Source organism: Trypanosoma brucei, chromosome 10 (genome assembly GCF_000210295.1).
Source record: "Trypanosoma brucei gambiense DAL972 chromosome 10, complete sequence".
In the NCBI taxonomy this organism is placed as follows: Eukaryota; Euglenozoa; class Kinetoplastea; order Trypanosomatida; family Trypanosomatidae; genus Trypanosoma; species Trypanosoma brucei.
In genome coordinates, this window is record NC_026743.1 from 424,238 (window position 1) to 447,343 (window position 23,106).

The following is a 23,106-nucleotide window of genomic DNA, read 5'->3' on the forward strand; positions in this document are numbered from 1 at the left end:
CGTATAGTTTTTTTTGGCATGATTTGCTTGGGGCCCACGCGAACATTAATCTGATTGACCGCCTGTTTTGGATAGGCTAACTAAGGCTTTATTCCCACTCAGGAAAGAAGGTTGGGAGCTGTGCCCCTCCCCGTTAGATCTCGTGGTTTCAGGACCCCTGTGTTGGTGTGTGTGGAGCTTGGCGAGCTCTACGGGGTGTGGCTGTTGTGCCGCAGGAACTTCCCCGTCGGAAAGGGCTCCATCGTTTGGGTCGTTACCACAACGAGTGGGGCGGTGGAAGGAAGAGCTGGGCATGGTATGGGGCGTCCGTCCAGTTGCTGGTGAATTGGACTCCTCTTTTATTATTCTCGTGATGGGACGCTTGCCGCGACAAAACTTCGTTGTGTGGGTTAAGTTGCGTTGCTTCACGTCCTGCACTGTGGTGCTACTCATTTATTTCGTTCTGCTACTTGTATGAACGGGTGTTGTGAGGTAGCTTGGTGTACCTTGAGCGCTGCTGCTTCCAAAGGAGCAGACGTGTGGTGACCAAAAGTTTGTTTGTACTTCTATTTTTCGTGTGCAGGCGGCTGTGCCGCATCGGATACGGTATGTTTTTTGTGCGGTGGTGAGTGGTCGTGCCAGGGTGTTGCTGGGAGCAATGTTGCATGTCTTGCGGTGGTGTTCGCCTGGGCTGATGTTGTCATACTCCTTTATTTTGTTATGACATGTAACGCTTGTTGTGATGTTGGCATTTATTTTTGTAAGTGGCTGGTGTGTGAAAGGCGCCACTTTCAATAAGCCCCCCCTTTCTGATGTGTTACATTCCCTTGTTTGTATTTCTGCCGACCGGTTATAACATTGGTATGCAGGGTTACACACAGGTTGTTTCTTTGGCTTGGTGAATGTATGTTGATGTCGAAAAACCGATGTTTACAAGAGTGGTAACCCTTTTTTCCCGGTGGCCTAGACGACACTAGCTCACTGTAGTATATATATGCGTGTGTGCGCATGTGTGGTGATATTGAAACTCTTCTTGATGTTATCAAGTGCGTAGGTGTGGGACGCATGGACACTCGCACACATCCTTTTCAGCCTGTATTTACTCAAACTAAAATGTTTTTTAGTAGAATTATATTTTTAATGTTGTGGTGCTAAGGAAAAAAAAAAAAGGATGTACTGGTGTTGTCTGCAGGTGCTGCTAAACGCATGATCGGGACAGTTGTTACTTTGCTGATTTTCTTGCTGTGCTGTATGGGCACTTGCTTGGTGTAGGCAGGTGTGCAGGCCATGGATGCTGTTGTCTTATGTTCTATATTTCTCTCCTAAGTCAGTTTTTTGTCCAGTACTTTGTTACATTAGGGAAGGGGCTAGTGGATTTGCGCGCAAACTTTATTTTCCCTTCATTTTCTTGAAGAGATCAATAAACGGTGTAACACACAGTAGTGGCTTGAAATGTCCTTCTCCAGTGACGAGAAGAAACCCACGCGGACGCGTGGTGGTGGAGCTCTTACGGATCCTCACGTTGTAAAGTTGCACGGTAATGATTTTTCGTTGGATGAAAAATTGGGTGGACTGGCCCCCGAGGAGCGCAAAGTGGTAGCAGAATACATTGAAAAATGCGAAGAAACCCTTCTCCAACTTAGCAAGAGAGGCTGCAATACTCCTATCATTCCTTTTAGCAGTGAGAACCACTCCTGGGACTCTCTTTACAAGGTAAATAAGAGGCATTTCCCCCTTAAAAATTACATTATTCTAGCATTTCCTCTGCTAAAGTCAATATGTTGTGGACCAAAGCGTGAAAGCAAGTACATTGTTGAATGCGGTTGCGGGACAGGGAGTACACTGCTACCAATAATGAATCAGTTCAAAGACGGAGTTCACTTCATTGGATTTGATGTATCCACCGCTGCCGTATCAGCGTTGTTGGAACACCCGATTGCCAGTGATTTTAGTGCAGAGGGGCGACTGACCGTTTTCCCCTATGACTTGTGCTACGGCCGTGTCAGTGCGTCTGAGGATTGTAGGAGGACTAAGTTCAAAACGGAATGTGGTACCTTGAAAACTACTTTGTTGGAAAAAGTGCCTGGTTGCTCTAAAGGTGTGGACGCAGCTATCTTAGTTTTCGTCCTTTCGTCGTTGCCTACCATTGAGTGCATGCTCTATGCGTTGACGGAGATTAAGAGCATACTCCATAATGATGGTATTCTTTTGTTTCGTGATTACGCTGTTCCCGATCATAATCTCTTTCGATTCGTCCGGCAACAAAACAAAAAACATAACGATTTGAGTTTTTGTAAAGGCGATGGAACCTTGCAAATGTTTTTTGAGCTGAACTTCACAAGAAAGTTGTTTGCGTTAGCGGGGTTGAAGGAGGTCGAGGGTCACGGATTGCAATACCATTGTAACCGCATTGTTAATAGAAAGAACAGTAAAAGAATGGATAAGATATTCATAAATGGCAGCTTTTGTTTATCTTAAGGAGCGTTTTTGTGTATGTTTGTGCGCGTAACTATTTTTTGGATGCTTGGAAATTCTTAAGAGAGTGATATATTTACGCACGGGTCAGTGTTGATTGTACTTGCTATTTGCATATCGGTACCCTAAAAATTTTTACACCTGTTCACTCGCTTAGTCGTTTCTCGTGTGTGACGAGCATAGTTGGTTTCTAGCGTATCTCTACGTCTGCAAAGTGATAACCCTTTCCTCCGTGAAGAGGATTCATCGCGCATAAATATGGAGGAAGCGGCTGCTGAGGGCATGCCGCTCTCACAAGAGCAAGGTGAACAGAAGCGTTTCGTGTTGAAACGGTGGAACGCGGTAGCGCTGTGGTCATGGGATATCGAAGTGGATACGTGTGCCATTTGCCGCAATCACGTCATGGACTTGTGTATTGAATGCCAAGCGAGTTCTAATGGACCTCGCACAAATTGCAACATTGCGTGGGGTGTTTGCAATCACGCGTTTCATACTCATTGTATTTCGCGTTGGTTGAAGACCCGCAATGTGTGCCCCTTAGACAACAAGGAATGGTCGTACCAGAAGTTAGGAGTGTAGCGGACATATGTCTCAGGTCATAAAAAGGTTTCTTATTCTCCTCGTTACCTTCAGGTAGATACACTTCCACTTCTTTTAGCCCGATCGGGGGGAAGGTTATGATATGCTAGGTTGATTTCTTTCTGCCTTCTCGCCAATGGTTACACCTCAGTTTGTGCAACAGAACTCTTCTCTCGCCTCAGGTTTTTGGGATTCTTTTGCCCTATACTTTTCCCTAATTTCTCTTGATGTGGTGGTGGAGGGAATGATGAAGAGAACAATATTACAAAGATGCATACAAAATAAGTCGCTCGAAATAGCACGTATTTCTCGGAGTGATATTAATAGTCGAGCTCATTTGCCTTTTAACTTCGACGTATGTTACGAGCTGGGCTCACGTGAGTTTACATTATTCTCAAGTGTGGGTAGCACATCAGTTTTGGTCTTTTGTAACGTTTCTAGTCGGCGGCTGCGTTCGGTGAAGGGAGGACAGGGTGAGACTGAATTCCCTCCGAAAAGGTTAAATGTGAAGAGGCGTCGGCAAAGCGGTAGCGCGGATCGCTCTCCTGTGGTATTTTCTGCATTTGTGTCGATGCCCACGTCAGGACTCACAATTGAAGCACTGTGTTGTAGCTCACTTGGGCTTCTGGTTGTTGATGGCGTCTCATTTCACCAGGGGCCGCTGACGGAATCAATGATACCTCAAGACGCACATCCGGGCCCCGAAGGTCATTATCAAGGACCGCTGCTGAATCAGAGGTCGTTGGCGGAGATGGTAGTCAACACTCGAGGCTGCATAACTTCTGTTGATCCTTTTCGGCAACAAGAATCATTTTTTGATGGGCATGTGAATCCATGGAATGCGCGCTCCTTGAGGTTTGGTCACGTGCCAGTACACACCACAAAGCCGGGGTTTTCGGACGCTCTTTGCCACTTTCTTGAGGTGTTTGGGGTTAATGATGAGCTAGCCTTCTTTGTAGAGGACTTTGCACACTTGGTGCATAGGGAAGAGGAAACAGCTTGGACTAACGTCCTGAAAACTATGATGGGAGGCAGGTGATACTGCTGTAGCATGTGCCACTGCGTTATTTTCCAATCTCAAGTGCTGATGGATGACGCATCGAAGAAGAAGTTTCTGTTCTGGTTGTAGCTATTATCATCTTTTTTGTGAAAAAAAGGTCTGCCACATGGTGTTCCGTCAGTCTGTCAATTGCAAAGCACTTCTCCCCTACTGCCATGCATCGGGTGAGATGTTGACCGAACCAGCGAAATTTCTCCATTTTCTGCCTAGAGGTTGTCCGCGGTTTAAAAATTGGGGTGAAAAGAAGATGAAGAAATTACTTGGTGGGGAAATCGGTCTCCCATATTGTTATGCCGTGCACCCTCAGTGTCTGTGCAGACACCGAAGCCAAGCGAGGAAAGTTGCCGCATTGAACAATTTCACGTTTCTTGTAACGTTAGGAGGTTGCAAGGATGTTTTTCACTTGTTCTTTTTTTTTTTTTTTGGTAGCGGAAAATGAGAGAACAAACACGAAAGGCATCCGCTACATCTCTCTATTTCGTGTGGGCCGGCGAGATTGACTGCTAGATCTACCACAATTCCCTAACACCCTGGTTTCAGGCACTGTGGTACCGCCACTCAGTGGATGGTGTCTGAAACAGTTGGTGCGCCACTACTGATGCAGCTTTGTCGTTTCCTTGACCAATCTGCTTAAGCATCAGATTGGAAGAGATAATGCCCTTCAACGTAAGGTGTTACGAAACGAAGAAGCTCTTGAGTAGGAGCTGTATGAAAATTCTGGGGGTACAGTTGCCCGTGCAACTTCTGTTATCCAGGTACTGGGGCGCCAAGGTCGCGCTATCCCCGGGTACTTTGTGTCTTTGCGATAACGATGGGCAGTGTTGCAGCCTCTGCGTGAGATGGGACACGTAAAGACGTTGTTGAAGGGATTTATGGTAATTGAAAGGGTATTTGCGCGCCATGCAGTTGGATTTTAGTGTTTCGTCGTTGAACTGGATATCGCTACCCGAGGGTGCATTCTGTATTTTGAAATTTTCGCATGCTTATGTGTCGTTACATGATTAAATGCTTGCCAGCTAATCGCAAGACTGCTACTGCGGTGAGGAGGCGTTGCACATATGGGTCACATGTCTGCGGTCGCCAAGAACTATTTCCTGTATTGTGTTAACTTTTATGTGGTAGTATGGGTTGGTATGTTTTTTGCTTGCTAATACAAGACCACACGGGCTGCTGGTGCGGCCTTGAAATATATTCAGGGTGCTATTTCGCTTAACAGTGGCACTACTCCCCTTCTCAGAATATAAGATATGCAAGTTTCTGGAATAAAGGAGGTTACCCAGTGCCATTTTTAAATTGCGTTCCGCAGCATATCGATCGTAGTGTATATTGTTTCGCACGCGCAGCGTTGAAAAGAATGTCGAGATGTCACTGAGTAGTGAATTCTGTATGCCTATTTAGGCAGTGTTGTTACCCTGACTTATTCTTGTTTACTAGAACGCTTCTGGTCCGTAGTCTTATAGGGTAATCATGTCGTCTCTGCAAGATCCTTTCGATGAGTCCGTCAGCGACGTGAGGGAACTCATTGTGAAGGCCAGGAGCATACGGGAAGCTATACAGGCTAAGGGGTTAATTGCCAGCGATGCTGTCACGGAACTCGGTACCGTTGTGGATTCTGTAAAGGAGGAACTGATGCTTCTTAACGACGTACTGCGCGTCATCGAGCAGAAAAATGGCAGAGTTGGGGAAGAAGTTCTTTCTGTAAACGAGGTTGTTCGGCGGCAGACAGTTGTTCGCGAACTTGAGATCGATTTAAAAGACATTTCCGCATTTCGTGAGTTTGCGGAATCACGAGTCACGGAAAACGACGTTTCTAATCTTGACCGAGGTCCGGCCGAAGGTAGCCACGGTGATACATTTTATTTGCGTCAGGAACGCGTACAAAGGGAGGAGCAGGCACAGCAGGACGTAATATTGGACAGGCTTTCGCATGGCCTCCAGGAGCTTAGGGAAACGGGTATCAACGTGAATGACGAGCTTCAGCAGCAGGACAATTTGCTAAGCATTATTCAGGTGGATGTCGAGGGCGTTCAAGCGCGTTTGCGCGTAGTTAACGCTAAAGTTGACAAGATGCTCGCAGACATGTCATCGAGGAGTAAGATTTGCTCCTTATTGGGACTCGCACTAGTGGCGTTGCTCCTCTTCTATTGTGTCTTTAGTTGAAGTTCGTTGCTTTTTTTGTTTCCTTTCCAATCATTTGTCCATCGCAGCATCCAAGGGTGCGTGTTTGTGCATATAAAGGAGAGTTCCTAACCTCCTACGGTTTTCTTCTCGCTCATCACCTACGATTACTGTGCAATTTTCACATTTGATAGTACACGCATACTTGAACTATACGGAATGGAGGACACGGCGGCTTTTTCAGCTGTGCTCCAACGCTCTGCTCCAGTAACACGACGGCGGGTTCTAGTTGTGTTATTTGCTCTCGGTAAATATGCAAAAAGGGAAAATACTGAACTTTCTCCGTCTGCCATAATGACGTTGCTTGAATACGTGATGGTGGGGAAACCTGTGCGTTTCCTTTTCGCGAGTGGCGCCGGGGGTTCTGTGCTGCGTAGCCACGACCGAGGCTTTACCTGGCGTGTTGTGTACAGAATTCATGACAACGTTACCGATGTTGTGCCTACTGGAAGGCAGCCTGCGGGAACCCTTGGAGCTGTGGGGGAGACAAAAGCCTTATCTGAGACTGGGGGAAATATCGCTTCAAAGGATGAAGTCATTCCTCCCTCGGCTGTTGAACCTGAGAACCACACATCATGCATCGCCACAATGGATGATAGGGTAGCTGTATGTGGTGACAATGGGTTTCTTGCAGTCTCTGTCGATCGAGGATTGTCGTTTTCCAAGCTAGCGAAAGAAGCGTTTCACCCATTTGGCGAAGGGGGATCAAACAACGAGAGTAACTGCTCCGACTTCAGGGGCGTGGAGTTTTTGTCTGAATGCGCTTTGGTGTTCTTTTCAAAGAGACATCTCTTTAGGTGCCCGCTCAACCAAAAAAGTTACAACACCGTAGAATTCGGTGATATTAGCCTCCTACAAGCGTTTTCTGACCCAATTGGGTGTGTGAGAACGTTTTCGCGGGCTGGCCGGGGTTGTATGCGGGAGCTGTTTGTGGCAACCAACGGGTTTGTGCACTACTCGCACGATGGGGGGGCTGTTCTTTTGAAAATTCCTCACAAACTAGGCGTTATTCGCTCGATTGAGCCTATGGATGTTGTTCTTAGACGTAGGGAGATTCCCCAGCTCCCCCCTAGTTTGATAGATGCAATGACGGCGCCCGCAGTTGAGCGACATCTAAGTGCAGAGAAGGAGAAGTACTCCTACAGCGTTGTTGTCCGGGCAACGGGGGCCCAAGACAAGGGGGTTGGTGATTCAGGGTGCGACTTCTGTGAGGGTTGGGTGGACGGCATTTCCCTTCCACACCGCTTGGGCAGTGTCTGTTACCGTGTTCTGTTGGTTGCTGGATGCGGGGCCAATATATTACCGTACGATTGCACCGCTTTACTCTTTGTTGCTGCCTCCTCAAACGGTCCGGACACCACTCCGGATGCCCTGGGGTCTTTGGCTGAGCACGTGGATTATGTGCCGTACATCAAGTCCGGGATAACTGAACCCCTGTCAGTGGCCCTCACCCGTCGTCCGGGTTCTGGAGGCTGTGTGTTTGCTCGGAGCAATATTGCTGGTGTTAGCTTTTCGAGTGATATGGGTAGGTCGTGGTCCATTCCGAAACAAGCGTACGTAGTCTCCGTCCTTGCATCCGACGGCGGCGAATTCGTCTGTTGTAATAGACGAAATGTTGTCAATTTCCCCAACAGTGTTTGTGAGGAAGTTCATGCTCTGCAGACTGATTTGCGAGTGCCTTTCTTGACAGATATTGCGATGATGACTTAACCGACAGACATTGCCCTGTTTTCCTTGCTTTGGGACTTTTAAGATAGCGAAGGTGATACTGCCTATGGGTCAGTGGCTTTGCTTTCGCGGGGGGAGCACAGAAGGAGGGAAGGAATGCGATGGGGATGAGTTATCAGTTTACTCTGAAGTAGGAGAGAAAATGCCCCGGGAAGAGCGCTACAGTAACGCCGATTGCCCAGATTCGGGCTCGTCGTTACTCCCCGGGGTAATGTGGAGTGAACAGCCCGTGGAGCAGGCGCGCTTTGAGGATTTTGGCGGTAGCTCTTGTGGTAGTGTTTTCCCTCCTCACCGAAAGCACCGTGATTACAAGTTCTTCGGAGGCCTTTTCGATGCTAATGTTTCGCTGCTTTCCTTGTGTTCCTGTGAAGATGCGGGCATGCCACAGCACATACTTCTTGGTGGTGAAGGTGGGGGCATCGTTCTGCTGAACTACGCGTCAGGTGAGGTTGTGCGTCGGTGGTCTGAAGCACACAGTGGCGATGTGAATAAGTTAACGAGACCGCTAGAGACGGGCATGTTTGCCTCTTGCAGTCGTGACAGCACTGTTAAAGTCTGGGATACTGAATGCAACGAGGCGCTTTGCACGCTTCGGGGTCACAGAGCAAACGTGACGAGTATCACTCAGCTTCTGAATGGCACCTTCCTTGTTTCGGGAAGTCGTGACAATTCAGTGCGGCTATGGGATATAATAGAAGGCCAAGAGGTGGCTTGCTGCGATGTCAAGCAAAATATTGTACACTTCGTGCGGTGGGTACCTTCGTTGGGTTGTGTGGCGCAGGGTGGTGAGGATTTGACTGTGCGACTATGGGACGTGCGCACGAGCTCCGACGGTATGAAGGCGATAGATCTCAGTTTGGGTTTTACAATGGCGTGCATTGACTATCATCCGATCTGCTGCGAACTCTCCCCAGACGAGGGTTCGTACACTCTGCTGACTGGTCATAATGGGTTCAATGGGCATGGGGCGTACGTCGTCGAATGGGACCTGCGCATGCAAGACCGCGTGCGGACCTTTAAGGCCCACAACGGTACAGTGCGGAGCATACGCAGCTGTCCGTTAGCGAAAGGGATGCCTAACAGACACTACATGAGCGCAGCTGACGATGGAACTGTTGCCTTCTTTTCGACTGCGGACGTAGATGGTGCAGTTGAAGTGTCGGTGGATCCGGCTAACATTCACAAGGTATCAGGTGCTTCGGTTAAATGCATTGATACGAGCAGCGGTGGCGATATTTTTGCGTCAACATCTGATGGTGCCGTTATCGTATGCTGCCAAACACAACGTGGAAGTGAAGCTGTGGCCTCATTGTACCACTATCGCTATTTCGGGGCCAGCCCAGGCTAACTCTAATGAATCAGTAGGTGATGTTTTATGGCTCGCCGAGGTGGTGGAGCGTTAGCGTCGTTGTTCTCTCCCTCCCTCACATACCCTTGTGCTCTTATTCTTGCTTCATCCACCCTTCTTGCACGTATGTACGTCCACGTCTTGCGACTGTACTCGCTTTTTGTCCAGCCATTTGCTATGCAGCAATCGTTTCCTCTTCATCTCCCATGCTTTGTGCTTCAACCCTTCTGATTCATCTCTCATCCCCGTGACCTTCACTCCCTCGCCACGGTCAATTCCCTCCCAACCATGCGGGCGTTTATTTGCTGCTCATGCCAGAAGGCCGGGAGTTGAAGTCAAAGGTAATATGACAGATAATCAAGGTAGCTATATCACTACCACGAAACTTGAAGAAGTTCGCCTTCTTGCCGTCGCAGGGGATCGCAGTGCTGCCGTTTATGCAGCGCATCGGCGTATGGAGGACAACCTGGCAAAGTTGCCCGCCGTATTAGCGGACACGGCGAGGTACCACCCTACATCTGTGGACCCTTGGGTTGCCGTGTTTGCCGCCGTCGATTCCCTCTGCAAGGATGTGGAGTTGTGCCTGCAGCTGTTCACCATCGGTGCGCAGGTGGAGCGGTCTAAGGGGTTGCCAACTGTAGCTGTTCTCTACGAGCAACAAAAAAAACCCGCGGCCCGCCTGCAATCGTTCGCCGCCACAGTTCAGAGCGCCTTCACATGCAAGGGTGTTACCATTCCCGTACCGGCATCTCTCATGCTGAGGTTTGCGGAGGCGATTCGTCCCTTTGATAGCAGCCAGGCCACCAAGTGGTTGCAGTGCAGTTTTGAAGAAATGTTCAATAGGGAGACAACTGGCGAGGGTGCCGGTAACAATTACGTAGCATCTGGGCCGACCGCGGTAGCAGTTACACCAGCGCATGCAACACAGGAGCCTAAAGGCTTGGTGGTTGCAATGCTTACTTTGTTGATAAAATGGCGCGCGGAAGACGGGGAAGACGTGTTATGGGCTCAGCGAAAGCGCAAGGAACTGTCACAGCTCGTGGAGGAAAATGTTCTTGAATCTTTAATTCGGTTTGAAGTTGAGAGCGTGGCGGCAGTGGCTAGGAGGAAACAGCGTCTCCAGAAAAAAGGTGAAAGGCAAGCCACGAAAAGGCAGGTCAAACCCACCCCTGCAACAGAGGCTCTCCCAGGGTCCGCTGTAGAAGCCACTGTTCCTGCACAGGAGGTATCAACCTTGGGGCGTCTGAGGCGGTATGTGAATGACCTGCTCGCCACAAACTGGAGTCAGAACCCATCTCGTGCAGCCTGTGTGATTATTGCGATTATTCTTCTTTGCATTCTTGCTCGTAAAGCCCTGTGTACGGTATCTTTGTTTGGGGGTTTTGCCGGAGGCACTCCCCGGGGCGGAAGGAAGCTGATCGATCTCTGATTGGACTCTGATGATAAACGTGTTTTTCTCCCTTTTTTCTGTCTTCAGCCCCCCTTTTCGATTCGACCATCGTGGGAGCTGCCCTCGGCGACGTTTATAGGCGTCCATTGACTATGGACATCCCCTTCGATTCTGTTCCTCAACTCACACGTGGATGGATAACCATGTATATATACGTTTTCTCTGCTTGACTCGTACATTTTCATCTGCCCGTTTTTATTCTTTTTACTGCATACGGCCGTGACATGTAGCTTTAGTTTTCGAGATAGTTGCAGCGGTTGCATTTCCGGATGGAGCACTGTTTTCTGTCACCGTTGTGATGCATTTGTAAGGTGCCATCACTACCTACCGGGCATTCACACCTGACAGTGTTCATTTGGTTTTCTGCGGGAGGCATGAAATATGCCCACAGCTGCCAGCGTTTCTCTGTCACCTTTATCATGGTGATGTTACCCGTTTGGCAACGTGCGTGTTTTCCCTTCATTCTATTAAGTTGCCTCTGAAAATGACACTGAATATCGTAGTCGTTTTCGTCTCGCACTACGTTGGATTTATGGGGTTAGGATTAGGGTTGTGTGGTTCCTATATGGTTGGGTGTTCTGGTGGAACTGCAGTGTGGAACGCGGGGGTTACTTTAGTTGTCGAGCACAAGTGACGTTTGTAGCGACGGGCGATTTATTTGCGTTTGTCGTTTTCGTCTCGCGTTTTCACTACTATGATCTCCCCGGTCGCCGCAGATTGGCTTCTTGGAAACGGACTGTTTCTCTTCGTGCTGATCCGGTGGGTGATTTGGGTTATTTTTTTATTTGGGACATTGCATTACAGCTGTGTGCTTCTCTGAGAAGCACCGCGATGTCAATGTGTGAGATGGACGGCTCTGCGATGGAGAGTAGAACTCGAGTTATACGGGTGGAAAGCCATGTGCCCGTGTGTGGAGAGGGAATAATACTTTTATATGTATGGGGACGTTCGTTGCGCGCTATCGTGGTTTCACGTGCCCTTTCTCCTTGATGCGTAGTCCATTTACTGTCAAGCGATGTGACGACGATCGTCCAAGTTTGCTCTTTTTTTCTTTCTCGTCTGATGTGAGGGGTCTAGAAATATTTGAAGATCAAAAGTTTTTCGATTGCGTTTAGTGGCTCGTTTTCGTTTGGCTTCGTGTCTGTTCGTCTGCTATTGATTCAAATCTCGCTTTAAGAGCCTCGTAGAGGATCTTTTCTTTCCGCGTGAGAAATTCACTGCTCCCTCCGCCCCACAGTACCACTCGAAAGCTTAGGATGCTCGTGTACGTTTGTGAGAGGTAGTGGCGTGTAAGAGAGTTTTTTCTTTTTAGAGTTGTTGGAGAGGAAGACGGTCGTTACTTCTGAATTTGTTGTCCTTGCTACCCACTCTTTTCTTTCTGCGACCCGGTAGTATTCAACTTATTAGTCCGAAGCAGGTTGGTGTACATTTGTTTCGTCGGCCGTCGCTGGGATTCGTCAATTGCCATCCGTATTATCAACTTTGATGTCAGTAATAGTATGTTTTTGCCCCACTTCTTTCTGGGACGTCCCCTTTACAAATCGTTAAGTGTTTTCTCCTTCATTCACATTTGACACAAGTGTGCCCCTCCCCAATCAAACTACGCAAACTTACGTCCTCTGGTTTATGGGCTCTGAAGAATCAAACAATATATGTGCTTATAAAAGAACAATTTCTCTCGCTAAAATCTATATCGTGTTACTAGTGAAAACTGCGATGCTGCGCTACAGCCGACTTTGCTTCCCTAAGATGGGATGTGAGGAGATCACACGCAAGGCAAGGCGCGTGCAGTTGCAGCCGACAGAATATTTGGCTCAGCATCGCATGCAGGTTTGGCAACTTCGATTCAAGGAAATGGGACCACCATTTTCGAGGGTGTGGGTGGCACTTGGTGGAAAGATGAGGCGCCGGCGTGTTGGGCGGCAAGTGGATGTAAAGGACATGCGTTACTATTGGAGGCCTATAGAGCCACAGTATCAGCGGCTCTACATGTCTCGGCTGCGCATTCGTGATCATTCAAATAAATTAAGGCAGCCCATGCGTCTTCGCGCTACCAACGCCGATATTGGGTCTGGGAGTAGCTCTATTGAATGGGAGAGAGCTTCTAATAGAAAGTACGGAGCGATGTTAGCGCCCCCGAAGCGACAAGACTTTGAATTCCGTGTTGTTTAGGAGCACCTGTGGGGATTGTGTATTTAGGATTACACCTTTTAATGTCCGTGCATTTGTATTATTGACACTTGACGCAAGCGTATATATATTTGCGCTCTCTTCTACTCCCTTTTCGCGTGCGGTCCTCATTAGTGTCCACCCATTGCCTGCGTTTGTTTTGCCGTGCCACCCCTTGTGAGTTCGGGGCCACTCTCAGGCTTTCCACCCATCTCCTTTCCCCTTTCCCTCCATTTCTTTGCACCCTTGTAAAAAAATTGCACGCTCTGAACCTTCATACAAACATTCAACTATTGTTCCAGCATTAGTCACGCTGCAGTGACCTTCTTAATATCCGCGAAGCAATACAAAGAAGAGGGATAGAGGGAACTGGAGAGGGATGACCACGCCTGGTACTTCAGGAACGGCGAAGCATGACGTGAAGGTGTTTCGGTCCAGTATTGACACGTCATCCGTGTCTAAAACGATCTTTAGTCAGCCCACTCTATATATGGGCATCGTAAACCTTATTCTGATGTATGCCACGCAGCGGTTCCCGGAGGAATTTATGACCCCCAAGTACATGACCATGTCATACAATGGCGTGCGTGCAAGGGCAATGCTTACCATCCCATTCTGTTGTATTGGCAGTGCGTATTTTGCCGTTGCGAGCATCATCACCAAATCATCATCGCCCCTTGCGGGACACCTACTTGGATACGGCGTTAGTCTTGGTGTCGGCCTAACTATGATGACGTTTCGTCGTGTCTCTTGGTACTATCCGCTGCTGGGCCTTATGTACCTCTCGTTCGGTGGCTTTCATCACTATAGGCGGATGATGGTATATGGTGATAATGCCCCAATTTACAATTGGGGTGATCTAACAGAGATATGGAGCGCGAGGCGGCAACGCAAATTGGAGGGGCGGAAGAAGAAGCATGAAGCAAAAGAGGTTGCAGCCACGGAGGGGCGCAACTGAATCTTGAAGTAGTTGTGATTGTATCGTGTTGCCGATGGTAGCTGTGTGGAGGACGTGGTGGATTTCACGCATTTTATGGAGTTTTGTGTCCCCCTTCTCGTACTTGGTATCGTTAACTTGTTTGCGTAACCGCACAGTGAAGCACTGGTATACTCCCCTGTCAAGATTGGTGGATTATTTCATATGTTTTCTTTCCTCATTACATTAATGTAATTGTGAAGGTGGTTAACTCTTTGCGTTCCCTCGCTGCGTTCTTTCCGCGTTTTTTTAAAAAATTAAAATGACACTTGCGCCATTAAAAATAATCAAGTGATCAGAAGAGGCTGTTGTAGTAGAAAGTAGAAGCTCAGCAAGGGACAACTAGCAAGGGAAGGAGAGGAGTACAGGGGTAAAGCAAGAACAAGAGAACAAAATAGAAGGACGAAGACTGCCAGTTTATACCACCAGGGATTGCACTGGGAAAAGGGGGGACTGAAGGGCTTCCATCCGACGCGCGTACCATAGTGGGGGAGGGGTATTGGTAATGGCCACGACGCTGGATGACTTATACCAGTACTACTGCCGACGAAAGGGCTGTAAAGCCAACAGCTGTTTCTCCCGTTACCTGATTGAAGAATTTGAGCGTCAAGGGCAAAAGCGCGTACTAGAAACAGTGGATCTGTCTCTGAATTACGTGGGAAGGAAGGGTATAATACCCGTGTTGGACCTCGTCAAGAATGTCAAAACAATAAAGAAACTAAACCTCAGCAACAATATGTTGGAGCACGAGGAGCTGGAGCATCTTGTCTACTGCCTCGCGCTTCACCCGTCCGTGGAGGAGGTAGTGCTTGCAAATAATTGCTTTCATGATGCCAGCGTTAAAGTAATTCTCGACCTGTTGGAGTTGAACGGGGGGATCACTACCTTCGATGTTGATGGTAATGAAATCTCGGCGGCTTCCGTCGCGACAATAGGGGAGCAGCTGGAGAAGAATAGAGCGCGTCGTGCCGAGAGGGAGAGCGATGTATCCCATCCCTCCTCGCGGCGGTGGAGCAAGGCGCAGATTGAAGGGTCGATAGATGAGTTAAACTCGGGTGGCCACATACACTTCGGTACCTGGTGGAAGAATCCGCAGTACTTCATGCGGACGTCTGCGGGGTCACAAGTTCGCATTGTCATGGATGTTGAGGACGCTAAGGAGGCACGGCAAGTTGGTTTCTTTGTCTTTCGCTCAAGTGGCCAGTACAGAGTAGTTGAGCTTAGCGAGGGTGTCATTGCTGGGGAGAGTGCTTGTGACCACAGCCATTGTTACCTGACAATGTCCGTGGAGGAAAACGAGACGTATTCTGTAATGCCGTACACGTTTTATCCCAGTCGTAGCGTAGGGTTCAGACTCACCGCTGAGATGTGTTCTGACGACGCATTAAGCTCGAGGGGATGGATCACCCTTGAGCCTGTAGATCCGGCGGTCGATTGGTGTCTGAGTACTCTGGACGGAGAGTGGACAGAGGAGTCAGCCGGTGGCTCCCACTTAGAGCACACATGGTGTCGTAACCACATGATTCGGGTGCAGTACGCTGGGTCCGTTCTCACGCACCGAATGGCAGCACCTGCAACGCTAATTGTGAAACTCAGCAAGGGCGTGGACCCAGATGTTAACGATGAAAAGAGTATCGGATTCCACGTACTGACACCAGACACAGAGGAGGCGTTGTTGCCCCCAATTTTCTGCAAGGACGAGTGCGTAAAGTGTTTCTGTCCGCACGAGCGTACGACAACTATCAGCGCTTCCTTTGCAGTGTCATGTACTGCTCTTCAGCTTTTCATCGCTCCGAGCACACTGAATCCTGGACAGGTGGGAAGTTATAACGTCACGGTTTTTTCCTCTGTACCCGTCACACTATCCTCGTCGGCGTTTCCCCATGGGTGGCACTACCGAAAGGTTGGTGGCTCGTGGGATGAGTATAACTGTGGAGGCTCTCGAAACGCGAGCATGTCGTGGAAGGCCAATCCCTCCATTGGCCTGAGCGTCGATTCTAGTCAAGAGCCGTCAGATTTCACAGTCTTCTTGGAGGCAGCTTCGCCCGCTTTACCGTTGGTCGTTCAAGAAGCTGCGGTGGGAGACGGTGCGTGCTCGCGATCCGCCACGCCTGCTCCAGGGGAGTCGCAGGAAGAAGATCCTGATCTTGTGGAGTTTCTGAGAAGGCACAAGGCACACCTCATGGAAGCTTGTGTGTCAGTTATTGAGGCCAAGTCTCCACTTTATCGGGAACTACTCACTTCTGGCTACACAAATGGTTCCTTCGCCCGTCTTATGGTGCCCGGCCTCAACAAACCGTTTCTTCTTCTTGTCTCAACGAGGCACGCGGGACAATTGGGAACATTTGCGCTTCATATATTTTCCCACCGCCCTTTTGTTACCGATGGTGTGGAATCATTATTGGCGCGTGAGCGTGAGGTCCACTTGCAGCAGTATGCACTGGAGAACGAAAAACGGCGAACACTTTTGTCAGCGGCAAAAACTCAACAGATTAGCTTCGACGGCAGCGAGGATGTGGTTGTTGTGCGCAACGAAATCATTAGGCAATGTATGATTACTGGAGAAAAGTTTGTTGATCGTGATTTCCCCCGTGGTGGTTCCTCACTTTTTCTTGATCCAGATGCAAAACCCCCGCCAACGTTCCCAAAAGAAACGCATTGGAAGCGACCGACCGAGTTAATGGAGAAGGTGGTGTTTCTCCCCGACTGGAAGTGTGACGCCCCGTTCCCGTACTCACGGCGGGAGTGGTTTGCATCTGTTGTTCATGCCATAGCAACGAAGCCGTTGTGGCTGCAGAATGTAGCAGTTGGGTACAATGAAGGCGAGGGAATGGCCCAATTCCGCTTCTTCAAAGACGGGAAGTGGAAGGTGGTAACCATCGACGACTATCTTCTCTTTGACAGCACAATGGACCTCTGTATGGGGCGGCCGGGTAAGGATAGTGCAGACATTTTTTTTCCATTGATTGAAAAGGCGTACGCGAAGGCGCATCGTTGCTACGAGACTCTGGAGCCCAAAGTAACACCGGAATTGGGATTCCTAGAGTTGGTGTGCCAGGGCTTGATGGACCTTTCGGGCTGTGCAACAATCAACATCCCTCTCATCGGTAGTGTGCGAATGCCCCAAGAGCAACAGGACGTCATCTGGATGGAAATGAAGAACGCCGTAAAGCCTAATGTTCTTTGTAGTCTGTTGGTTCGTGGTGACAGTAACGGAGCATCAGAACGCCGTGGACGTGGTATACTGGTTGATCATATATATCCTGTGTTGGACGCCCGATTTCTAGAGGGGTATCGGCTTGTGAAATTACGACATTGGGGACAGCCAGAAGAAATTAACCTGTGCAGCAAGTGGCGGTCTTCAAGCGACAAATGGACCGACACCATTCGGCAAACTCTTGAATTCAGGGAGGATGACCGTGAGACGTTTTGGCTATCCTTCGACGAAGTACTGTACTACTTTACTAACCTGCTCATCAACGAAGAGACGTCGAGTGTAAGTTGGGCATCAGGTTATTTCTGTGATTGTCCACCGGGTTGCAACGATCGCCTCCTTGGAAGTTCGCAGTTCTCCCTCCAACTTGGGGAATTTCCACCGGGGTTGAAGAAGGTAAACATTTTGCTGGGTCTTCATCAACTGGATCCACGGACGACCGTACTACGTGACAAAGGGGCTGTCGCATCCTACCGTACGGGGGTCGGCCTAGAGGTCGTGGGCACTGCCGACAACACTGTTTGGCTGACTGATTTCTCCAAAGCAGAGGTGCTGAGCCGTCTGGAACCGTGCATGAAACGAGACGCGCTTTGCCCTTTGACTGTGAGCCTTGACAGCGTCGGAGGAAACAAGCTTCTAACCCTCGTTGTGTTTAAGGAGGAGATGCGCGCTCCCCACGTGCCATTTCTGCTTTCTGCTTGGTCAGAAACTTGTAAAGTTAATGTTGTGGCTGTGGAACGAAATGCTGCGGTTACTGTTTGCGACGAATGGCCTCGTGAATTTGCGATAGGTGGTCCCTCGTCTCCGTTTTGGAGAGATTGTCCACAATATTTCATTTATCCAAGTGATACCACAGACATCAACTTTTCCCTCAAGCAGGAGTTGACCTCGGGTGAAATACCCAAGCCAATTGGCTTCACTGTTCACGATGCTAGAGCGTGCCGAAGCTACTTGGAGTACAACCCCGAGACCGTCATTCTCTCAGTGGCGGCGAATGCATCCCATAAAGTCGAAGGCACCGTTCGTCTTCTCGGTATGAAGGCAAGGAGGGGAATGCCTTATATCATTGTCCCCTTCTGCACGGAGGCTGCTCCTGGGGGGTCGTTTACCCTAGAAGCCGTTGCCAATCGGTTTGTAAAGTTGTGCCGCATAAACCCGCAGCTGGACTGGTGTCGTGTGACGAAACATGCCTCATTCATGCTCTCCGATGGGAGTGTTGGGGGGTCGTTGCGTTTTTCGTCATGGCGCAGTAGTCCGCAATTCGCCTTTACCTTCCCGGTTGGTGGGAAAGGTAGATTGCTTGTTTCTCTTTCTAATGACGACGCGGTCGATACGCGGACTGAAGTCGGCATGACGCTCCTACTGGGTGATAGGCAATGGGATGAGGGCAAGCGGAGGAAGTTAGTCGTCTCACAGGGGGACATCATAGCGTGCTCGGAGGAGAACATTGGCCGTTCTACATTGGACTGTGAGATTGATGTGGAGCCCGAGCAGACGCTCATTTTGGTTGTGTACGCCAGTCTCCCGTACCGCGGAGCAGACGTCACTTTCACGGCGTACTCCGCTTTGCCTGTTGAAGTGGAGCCGGTGAAGGAATGGGAGTACGTTGTTATGGCTCAGGGAAGTTGGGAACTTGGTTACACGGCTGGGGGTGGTGCTGAAGAGTTCGGTAGCTGGGTGAACAATCCTTTTGTGGCGCTGAATACTTTCCGCCGCACGCAAATTGTAGCTCTCCTTCTTCAGTATCCTCGTGGTCCAGAGAAACCAGTGGTAAAGCGCGCTGGTAATAAAAAGGCATTTTTACCCCCCGTCATTGTAAACCCAAACAACCGCATGGAGATTGCTATCGACCTAAACTGTCAGGACGAGAACATGACGAGGATCGCTACCACTCCCTATACACGGAACAGCGAAGTGGCCCTGGTGGCTAATGTCCCTGCGGCAGACTCACTTCCGTTCGTGTTTGTTCCGCACACAAAGTACCCTGAGGGTAATGGAGAGTACAAATTGTTTGTTTACGCTGATTCTCTTGTGGAGCTTTACCCGTTGGAAAAGAAGCGCGTGCCGTACGTTTGAGTTGTCTGTTTGAAAATACTGGTGGCGAATGTTTGGGGGAAAAGATTGATACTGGCGGTAGGAGGCTAGTGGTCACCGATGAGAAGGCGATGAAATGGTGGGGGTCGGTATGTAATTTAGAAGAGGAGTGCAAGCGCTCCCGTTTGTGCCAGCGAAGGAGGAGCGTGAGCAACTGTTGGTTATGTGTTTAGATGGACGGAGTCTGATCTATACTAGATTGGGCGCCATGCTTTTGTTTACCTTTCAACCTCTGTATCCATTCTTCCTATCCTTAATTCTACGTACCCTCTTAGGGGAGGCGAAGGGAAGTACATTTGGTACACATGTATGATTATTTACTGAGACTCTTTGGCGCTTGAAATAATCTAAGTGTATGAAAGGACATAAGAGTGAGAAAATACGTCGTTATTGTATGCTCCATGGTTGTCTACTTCTTCCCTCTCCCTGGTATGCTGTTTCAAACTGATATATATATATATATATATATATATATGCTAGCTAGTCAATTAATTAGTTTACAAGCTGGCATTGTAGGCCACGTATAGAGATAATCGGGAAAATGTTTCGGCAAACAGTTACATCACTGGAGAAACTTGTTATTGTGGAGTCCCCCAACAAAGTCATTAAGATTGAGGGGCTTCTGAGCAATCCAAAGGTGATTCCCGACTGGTCGTTCAAGCAGGGGCACCTCAAGTGCGTAGGAATAGGTGCTGAGAAAGCAGTGGCAATGGCAACGACCGGCCACTTCATGGCTCTGAAGGAAATTACCTGGATAACACATCCCCTACCCCCATCGAGTGCAGGGGGAAAACCGCAAGAATATGATGGGGAGGCATTCCCCTCTAGCGGTACCCTTGCAGAGTACACTCTCGAGTGGGAACCGTTACCAGGCCGCCGTATCCAGGAAACACTTGAGCGCTACATCGAGGGGAAGGTAGAGAATGTGTCTGAAATTATTCTTGCAACGGACCCTGATCGTGAAGGTGAGCTAATCGCTGTCCATGCCCTTCAGACGATAAAGCGACTGTATCCGAAACTGAAGGTTCCCTTTTCACGGGCGTACATGCACAGCATTACGGAGGATGGTATTCGTAAAGCTATGAAAGAGCGGAGTTTGAATATATGTGATTACGACCTCGCAAGTGCCGCGGAGACACGTCACGTAATGGATCGTTTTTTTGGCTTCTTAGGTAGTTCCGTGGTTCGCGCGGCCAATTCGCAGATGCGTTCAATTGGCCGTGTACAAACACCCGCACTGATTCTCATCAATGAGCGTGAGGATAAGATTAGCGCTTTCTTGGAGAGGAACAAATCAACGTTTGTAGTTGAGGCGACGTGCCAGTTTCCAGTTCCGCATGGCACAACCTTTTCCCAGGTTGTGGACATTCATTCAGACCGCCGAGGGGCACCGTCACAATGGAATACGGCAGCGGAGGCTAATAACTGCTTGGAGCACTGGAAGCTAGACGGCTGCCAAAGTTTCAGCATTCCACACGATCCAATTGTCACCCCGTCAAAGGTTCCGCCGCCGCAGCCGCTTACGATGGCGGCGGCAATCACAAAGTTGAACCGACAGATGAAGTTAAGCAGTGAGATGGTCAGCGGTTACCTTCAGGATCTGTTTCAGCTGGGTCATATTACGTACCCCAGGACGGACAGTACGCGGATAGATGAGAGTGCATTGAAGGATATTTACAATGCCGTGAAGAAGAATTTCGGCAAGGAACTTCTGTATCGTCTTGAGGACCGACCAGCCTCAGGTGGGGATGGTAAAAGGGGGAAAAAACAAACCAAAAAAAAGACTGCAAAAAGGGGGAAAAACTCGGGGACCCCGGTGGGAAATGTCGAGGATGCTCATGAGGCAATCCGACCAACAAACATCAACGTTCAGGGGGATTCACTGTCACTTTCCCCAGAAACGAGGGCAGTGTATGAACTTGTCCGTAGACAGACTCTGGCAGCTTTCATGATCCCACAGGTCGTTGAGAAGATTGTGGCAGACGTTAAATTTGTTAGCGGTAGCGGAGAGAAATTGACTCTCACGTTAGGTGGCAAGCGGGTAGTGGAACCGGGATGGACGCGCGCCTTTCATAAGGGAGACTCGGGAAACTTGTCTCTTCATGTCGGCGCTGAGGAGGGTGCCGATGCGGGTGATGAGGGCGCTCCCACCATGTGTTCGCTGTCCCAGGAGGAATTTTATGCTATCTTAAACCTCCGACGCGTGCTGAACTCGCCGAACCAGCAGCACCTGTTCGAGCTACGTTCTCCGACTATACGTGAGAATCGCCCGGTTCCCCCAATGCCACACTCGGAAGGGACGCTCATTGAGGAACTGAAGAGGAATGGTGTAGGAAGACCCAGCACGTATCCCTTAATAGTCAAGACACTCTTAGCCCGCGGTTACATTCAGGTGAATGCAAAGGGCCGCTGTGAAACGACGCCGGTGGGAAGGATGCTTGTGGAAACGGCCAAATCGACATTCCCGTCCATAGTTGATCTTGGTTTCACAGCATCTTTTGAGAAGCAACTTGATACAGTCGCCAAACCCCACCCCAATAAGCGACCGGCTTTCCTGCGCTCCACAAAGATTTCTCAGGCAGACTACGTGTTGTCTATGTTCCTTTCAACATTCCTCAACTACGTGTCGGAGGCTGCGTGCACTCAGCGGGCCCGCATTATCGAGCGCTCGATGCGACTGAAGCGTGATCAGGAGGGAGGCTCTGGAATAGGGGATGCAGAGTTTGAGGAGAGCGTAGTTGCAGCCAGAAGAAAAGTAACGCTTGCTTCCACGGATTTGGTAACACTTCCCAAAACATACAACAACTTCTCCACGTTGCAGCGAAACTTGAATGAATATCTTCGACACAATTTTCCACCGTCGCAGGTTAATGGCTCACCTGCTCCGTCGCAGACTGTTGATGCTCCACGCAGTCGTAGAGGTGGCGCCGGCACGTCGAGGGGTGTTGCGGGCGGTGGGTGATCAGTGGAAAGCATCTGACCCAATGCCGCATGATCTCGGAGCGATATATCCATAGAGCAAAAAAGAGATAAAACATTCATCTTTGCTTGTGTTTCCAAAACGAGCACGTGCTTAAACGGATGGTTTGTTTCCTTCCCTCCCTTTTTTGTTTTCCCATCTCCCCCCTACACCCCCTCCCCCACATTGTACACGCCTCATGTGCGTGCCGTGTGGACGAGGGGCATTTGCCATCCCTTCACTCTATTTTCCCCCATTACTGTTTGAGTTTCAGGCAGAAGGGGAGGGAGAGGGGGATCGGGGAAAAGGGGCCGACAGCATCAACACCAATCGAAATGATTTCTAAGATGGGGTAAAAATTATATAAATTAACACGAGTGATGGGAAGGAGGAGGTGCGTGCCGTGTGTAGACGAGGCGCTGCTGCAGCCTCCGTTTACCAGCGACATCGGAGACACTGCATATTTTCTTCGGAAACAGGGGGAGACAGCGGCACGGGGTGTGCTGCCTTTTTGTCGCCAGTATGTTGTCCGGAAGGGGCCATTTGCGTATTCGTGATTATTTTCTTTCGTTCTTCAGTCTTTACATTTTTGTTAGATTTACTGGTAACAATGCGTATGTGTTTCTGCGTACTCCCAATGGGGTACAATAGAGGATGTCGGTGCCAGAGGGTACATACACGTATACATGCATGTACATATATATTTATTTATATAGGCAGGCTCATATACATGCACGAGGGCGCAAAAAGAGCCTTTATCATAAATTATTTTTGCGGCCGCCACACTTCCTTTTTTCACGTATAGATGCACCGGGTTCTTCCCTTCTCATAGCGTGTGAGTGTTCCGAAGCACCGTTTTCGTTTTCTGGCGCCTTTTTTTTTCTTTAAATTGCCATC

General features: G+C 49.2%; 13 protein-coding genes across 13 annotated transcripts; 12 read left to right on the forward strand and 1 right to left on the reverse strand.

The window, feature by feature from the left end:
* Positions 1–45: 45 nt before the first annotated feature.
* Positions 46–432, reverse strand: TbgDal_X2170 (hypothetical protein, unlikely; the record flags this gene model as incomplete). Its single annotated transcript, XM_011779098.1, has 1 exon — positions 46–432. One exon carries the CDS (start codon positions 430–432, stop codon positions 46–48), a length of 387 nt encoding a protein of 128 aa, XP_011777400.1.
* A 999-nt stretch (positions 433–1,431) lies between these two features.
* TbgDal_X2180 (hypothetical protein, conserved) lies at positions 1,432–2,457 on the forward strand (the record flags this gene model as incomplete). Its single annotated transcript, XM_011779099.1, has 1 exon — positions 1,432–2,457. One exon carries the CDS (start codon positions 1,432–1,434, stop codon positions 2,455–2,457), a length of 1,026 nt encoding a protein of 341 aa, XP_011777401.1.
* A 255-nt stretch (positions 2,458–2,712) lies between these two features.
* TbgDal_X2190 (hypothetical protein, conserved) lies at positions 2,713–3,033 on the forward strand (the record flags this gene model as incomplete). Its single annotated transcript, XM_011779100.1, has 1 exon — positions 2,713–3,033. The coding sequence occupies one exon, from the start codon at positions 2,713–2,715 to the stop codon at positions 3,031–3,033; it is 321 nt and encodes a 106-aa protein (XP_011777402.1).
* Positions 3,034–3,169: 136 nt separating this feature from the next.
* On the forward strand, positions 3,170–4,072 carry TbgDal_X2200 (hypothetical protein, conserved; the record flags this gene model as incomplete). Its single annotated transcript, XM_011779101.1, has 1 exon — positions 3,170–4,072. The coding sequence occupies one exon, from the start codon at positions 3,170–3,172 to the stop codon at positions 4,070–4,072; it is 903 nt and encodes a 300-aa protein (XP_011777403.1).
* Positions 4,073–4,124: 52 nt separating this feature from the next.
* Positions 4,125–4,532, forward strand: TbgDal_X2210 (hypothetical protein, unlikely; the record flags this gene model as incomplete). The annotated part of the gene is made up of 1 exon (XM_011779102.1): positions 4,125–4,532. The coding sequence occupies one exon, from the start codon at positions 4,125–4,127 to the stop codon at positions 4,530–4,532; it is 408 nt and encodes a 135-aa protein (XP_011777404.1).
* Positions 4,533–5,560: 1,028 nt separating this feature from the next.
* TbgDal_X2220 (syntaxin, putative) lies at positions 5,561–6,253 on the forward strand (the record flags this gene model as incomplete). The annotated part of the gene is made up of 1 exon (XM_011779103.1): positions 5,561–6,253. One exon carries the CDS (start codon positions 5,561–5,563, stop codon positions 6,251–6,253), a length of 693 nt encoding a protein of 230 aa, XP_011777405.1.
* A 177-nt stretch (positions 6,254–6,430) lies between these two features.
* Positions 6,431–7,981, forward strand: TbgDal_X2230 (hypothetical protein, conserved; the record flags this gene model as incomplete). Its single annotated transcript, XM_011779104.1, has 1 exon — positions 6,431–7,981. The coding sequence occupies one exon, from the start codon at positions 6,431–6,433 to the stop codon at positions 7,979–7,981; it is 1,551 nt and encodes a 516-aa protein (XP_011777406.1).
* A 64-nt stretch (positions 7,982–8,045) lies between these two features.
* On the forward strand, positions 8,046–9,347 carry TbgDal_X2240 (hypothetical protein, conserved; the record flags this gene model as incomplete). Its single annotated transcript, XM_011779105.1, has 1 exon — positions 8,046–9,347. The coding sequence occupies one exon, from the start codon at positions 8,046–8,048 to the stop codon at positions 9,345–9,347; it is 1,302 nt and encodes a 433-aa protein (XP_011777407.1).
* Positions 9,348–9,693: 346 nt separating this feature from the next.
* On the forward strand, positions 9,694–10,776 carry TbgDal_X2250 (hypothetical protein, conserved; the record flags this gene model as incomplete). The annotated part of the gene is made up of 1 exon (XM_011779106.1): positions 9,694–10,776. One exon carries the CDS (start codon positions 9,694–9,696, stop codon positions 10,774–10,776), a length of 1,083 nt encoding a protein of 360 aa, XP_011777408.1.
* A 1,647-nt stretch (positions 10,777–12,423) lies between these two features.
* TbgDal_X2260 (hypothetical protein, conserved) lies at positions 12,424–12,969 on the forward strand (the record flags this gene model as incomplete). The annotated part of the gene is made up of 1 exon (XM_011779107.1): positions 12,424–12,969. One exon carries the CDS (start codon positions 12,424–12,426, stop codon positions 12,967–12,969), a length of 546 nt encoding a protein of 181 aa, XP_011777409.1.
* Positions 12,970–13,345: 376 nt separating this feature from the next.
* TbgDal_X2270 (hypothetical protein, conserved) lies at positions 13,346–13,924 on the forward strand (the record flags this gene model as incomplete). The annotated part of the gene is made up of 1 exon (XM_011779108.1): positions 13,346–13,924. The coding sequence occupies one exon, from the start codon at positions 13,346–13,348 to the stop codon at positions 13,922–13,924; it is 579 nt and encodes a 192-aa protein (XP_011777410.1).
* A 523-nt stretch (positions 13,925–14,447) lies between these two features.
* Positions 14,448–19,232, forward strand: TbgDal_X2280 (calpain, putative; the record flags this gene model as incomplete). Its single annotated transcript, XM_011779109.1, has 1 exon — positions 14,448–19,232. One exon carries the CDS (start codon positions 14,448–14,450, stop codon positions 19,230–19,232), a length of 4,785 nt encoding a protein of 1,594 aa, XP_011777411.1.
* A 559-nt stretch (positions 19,233–19,791) lies between these two features.
* TbgDal_X2290 (DNA topoisomerase IA, putative) lies at positions 19,792–22,212 on the forward strand (the record flags this gene model as incomplete). Its single annotated transcript, XM_011779110.1, has 1 exon — positions 19,792–22,212. One exon carries the CDS (start codon positions 19,792–19,794, stop codon positions 22,210–22,212), a length of 2,421 nt encoding a protein of 806 aa, XP_011777412.1.
* Between the last annotated feature and the right edge of the window lie 894 nt (positions 22,213–23,106).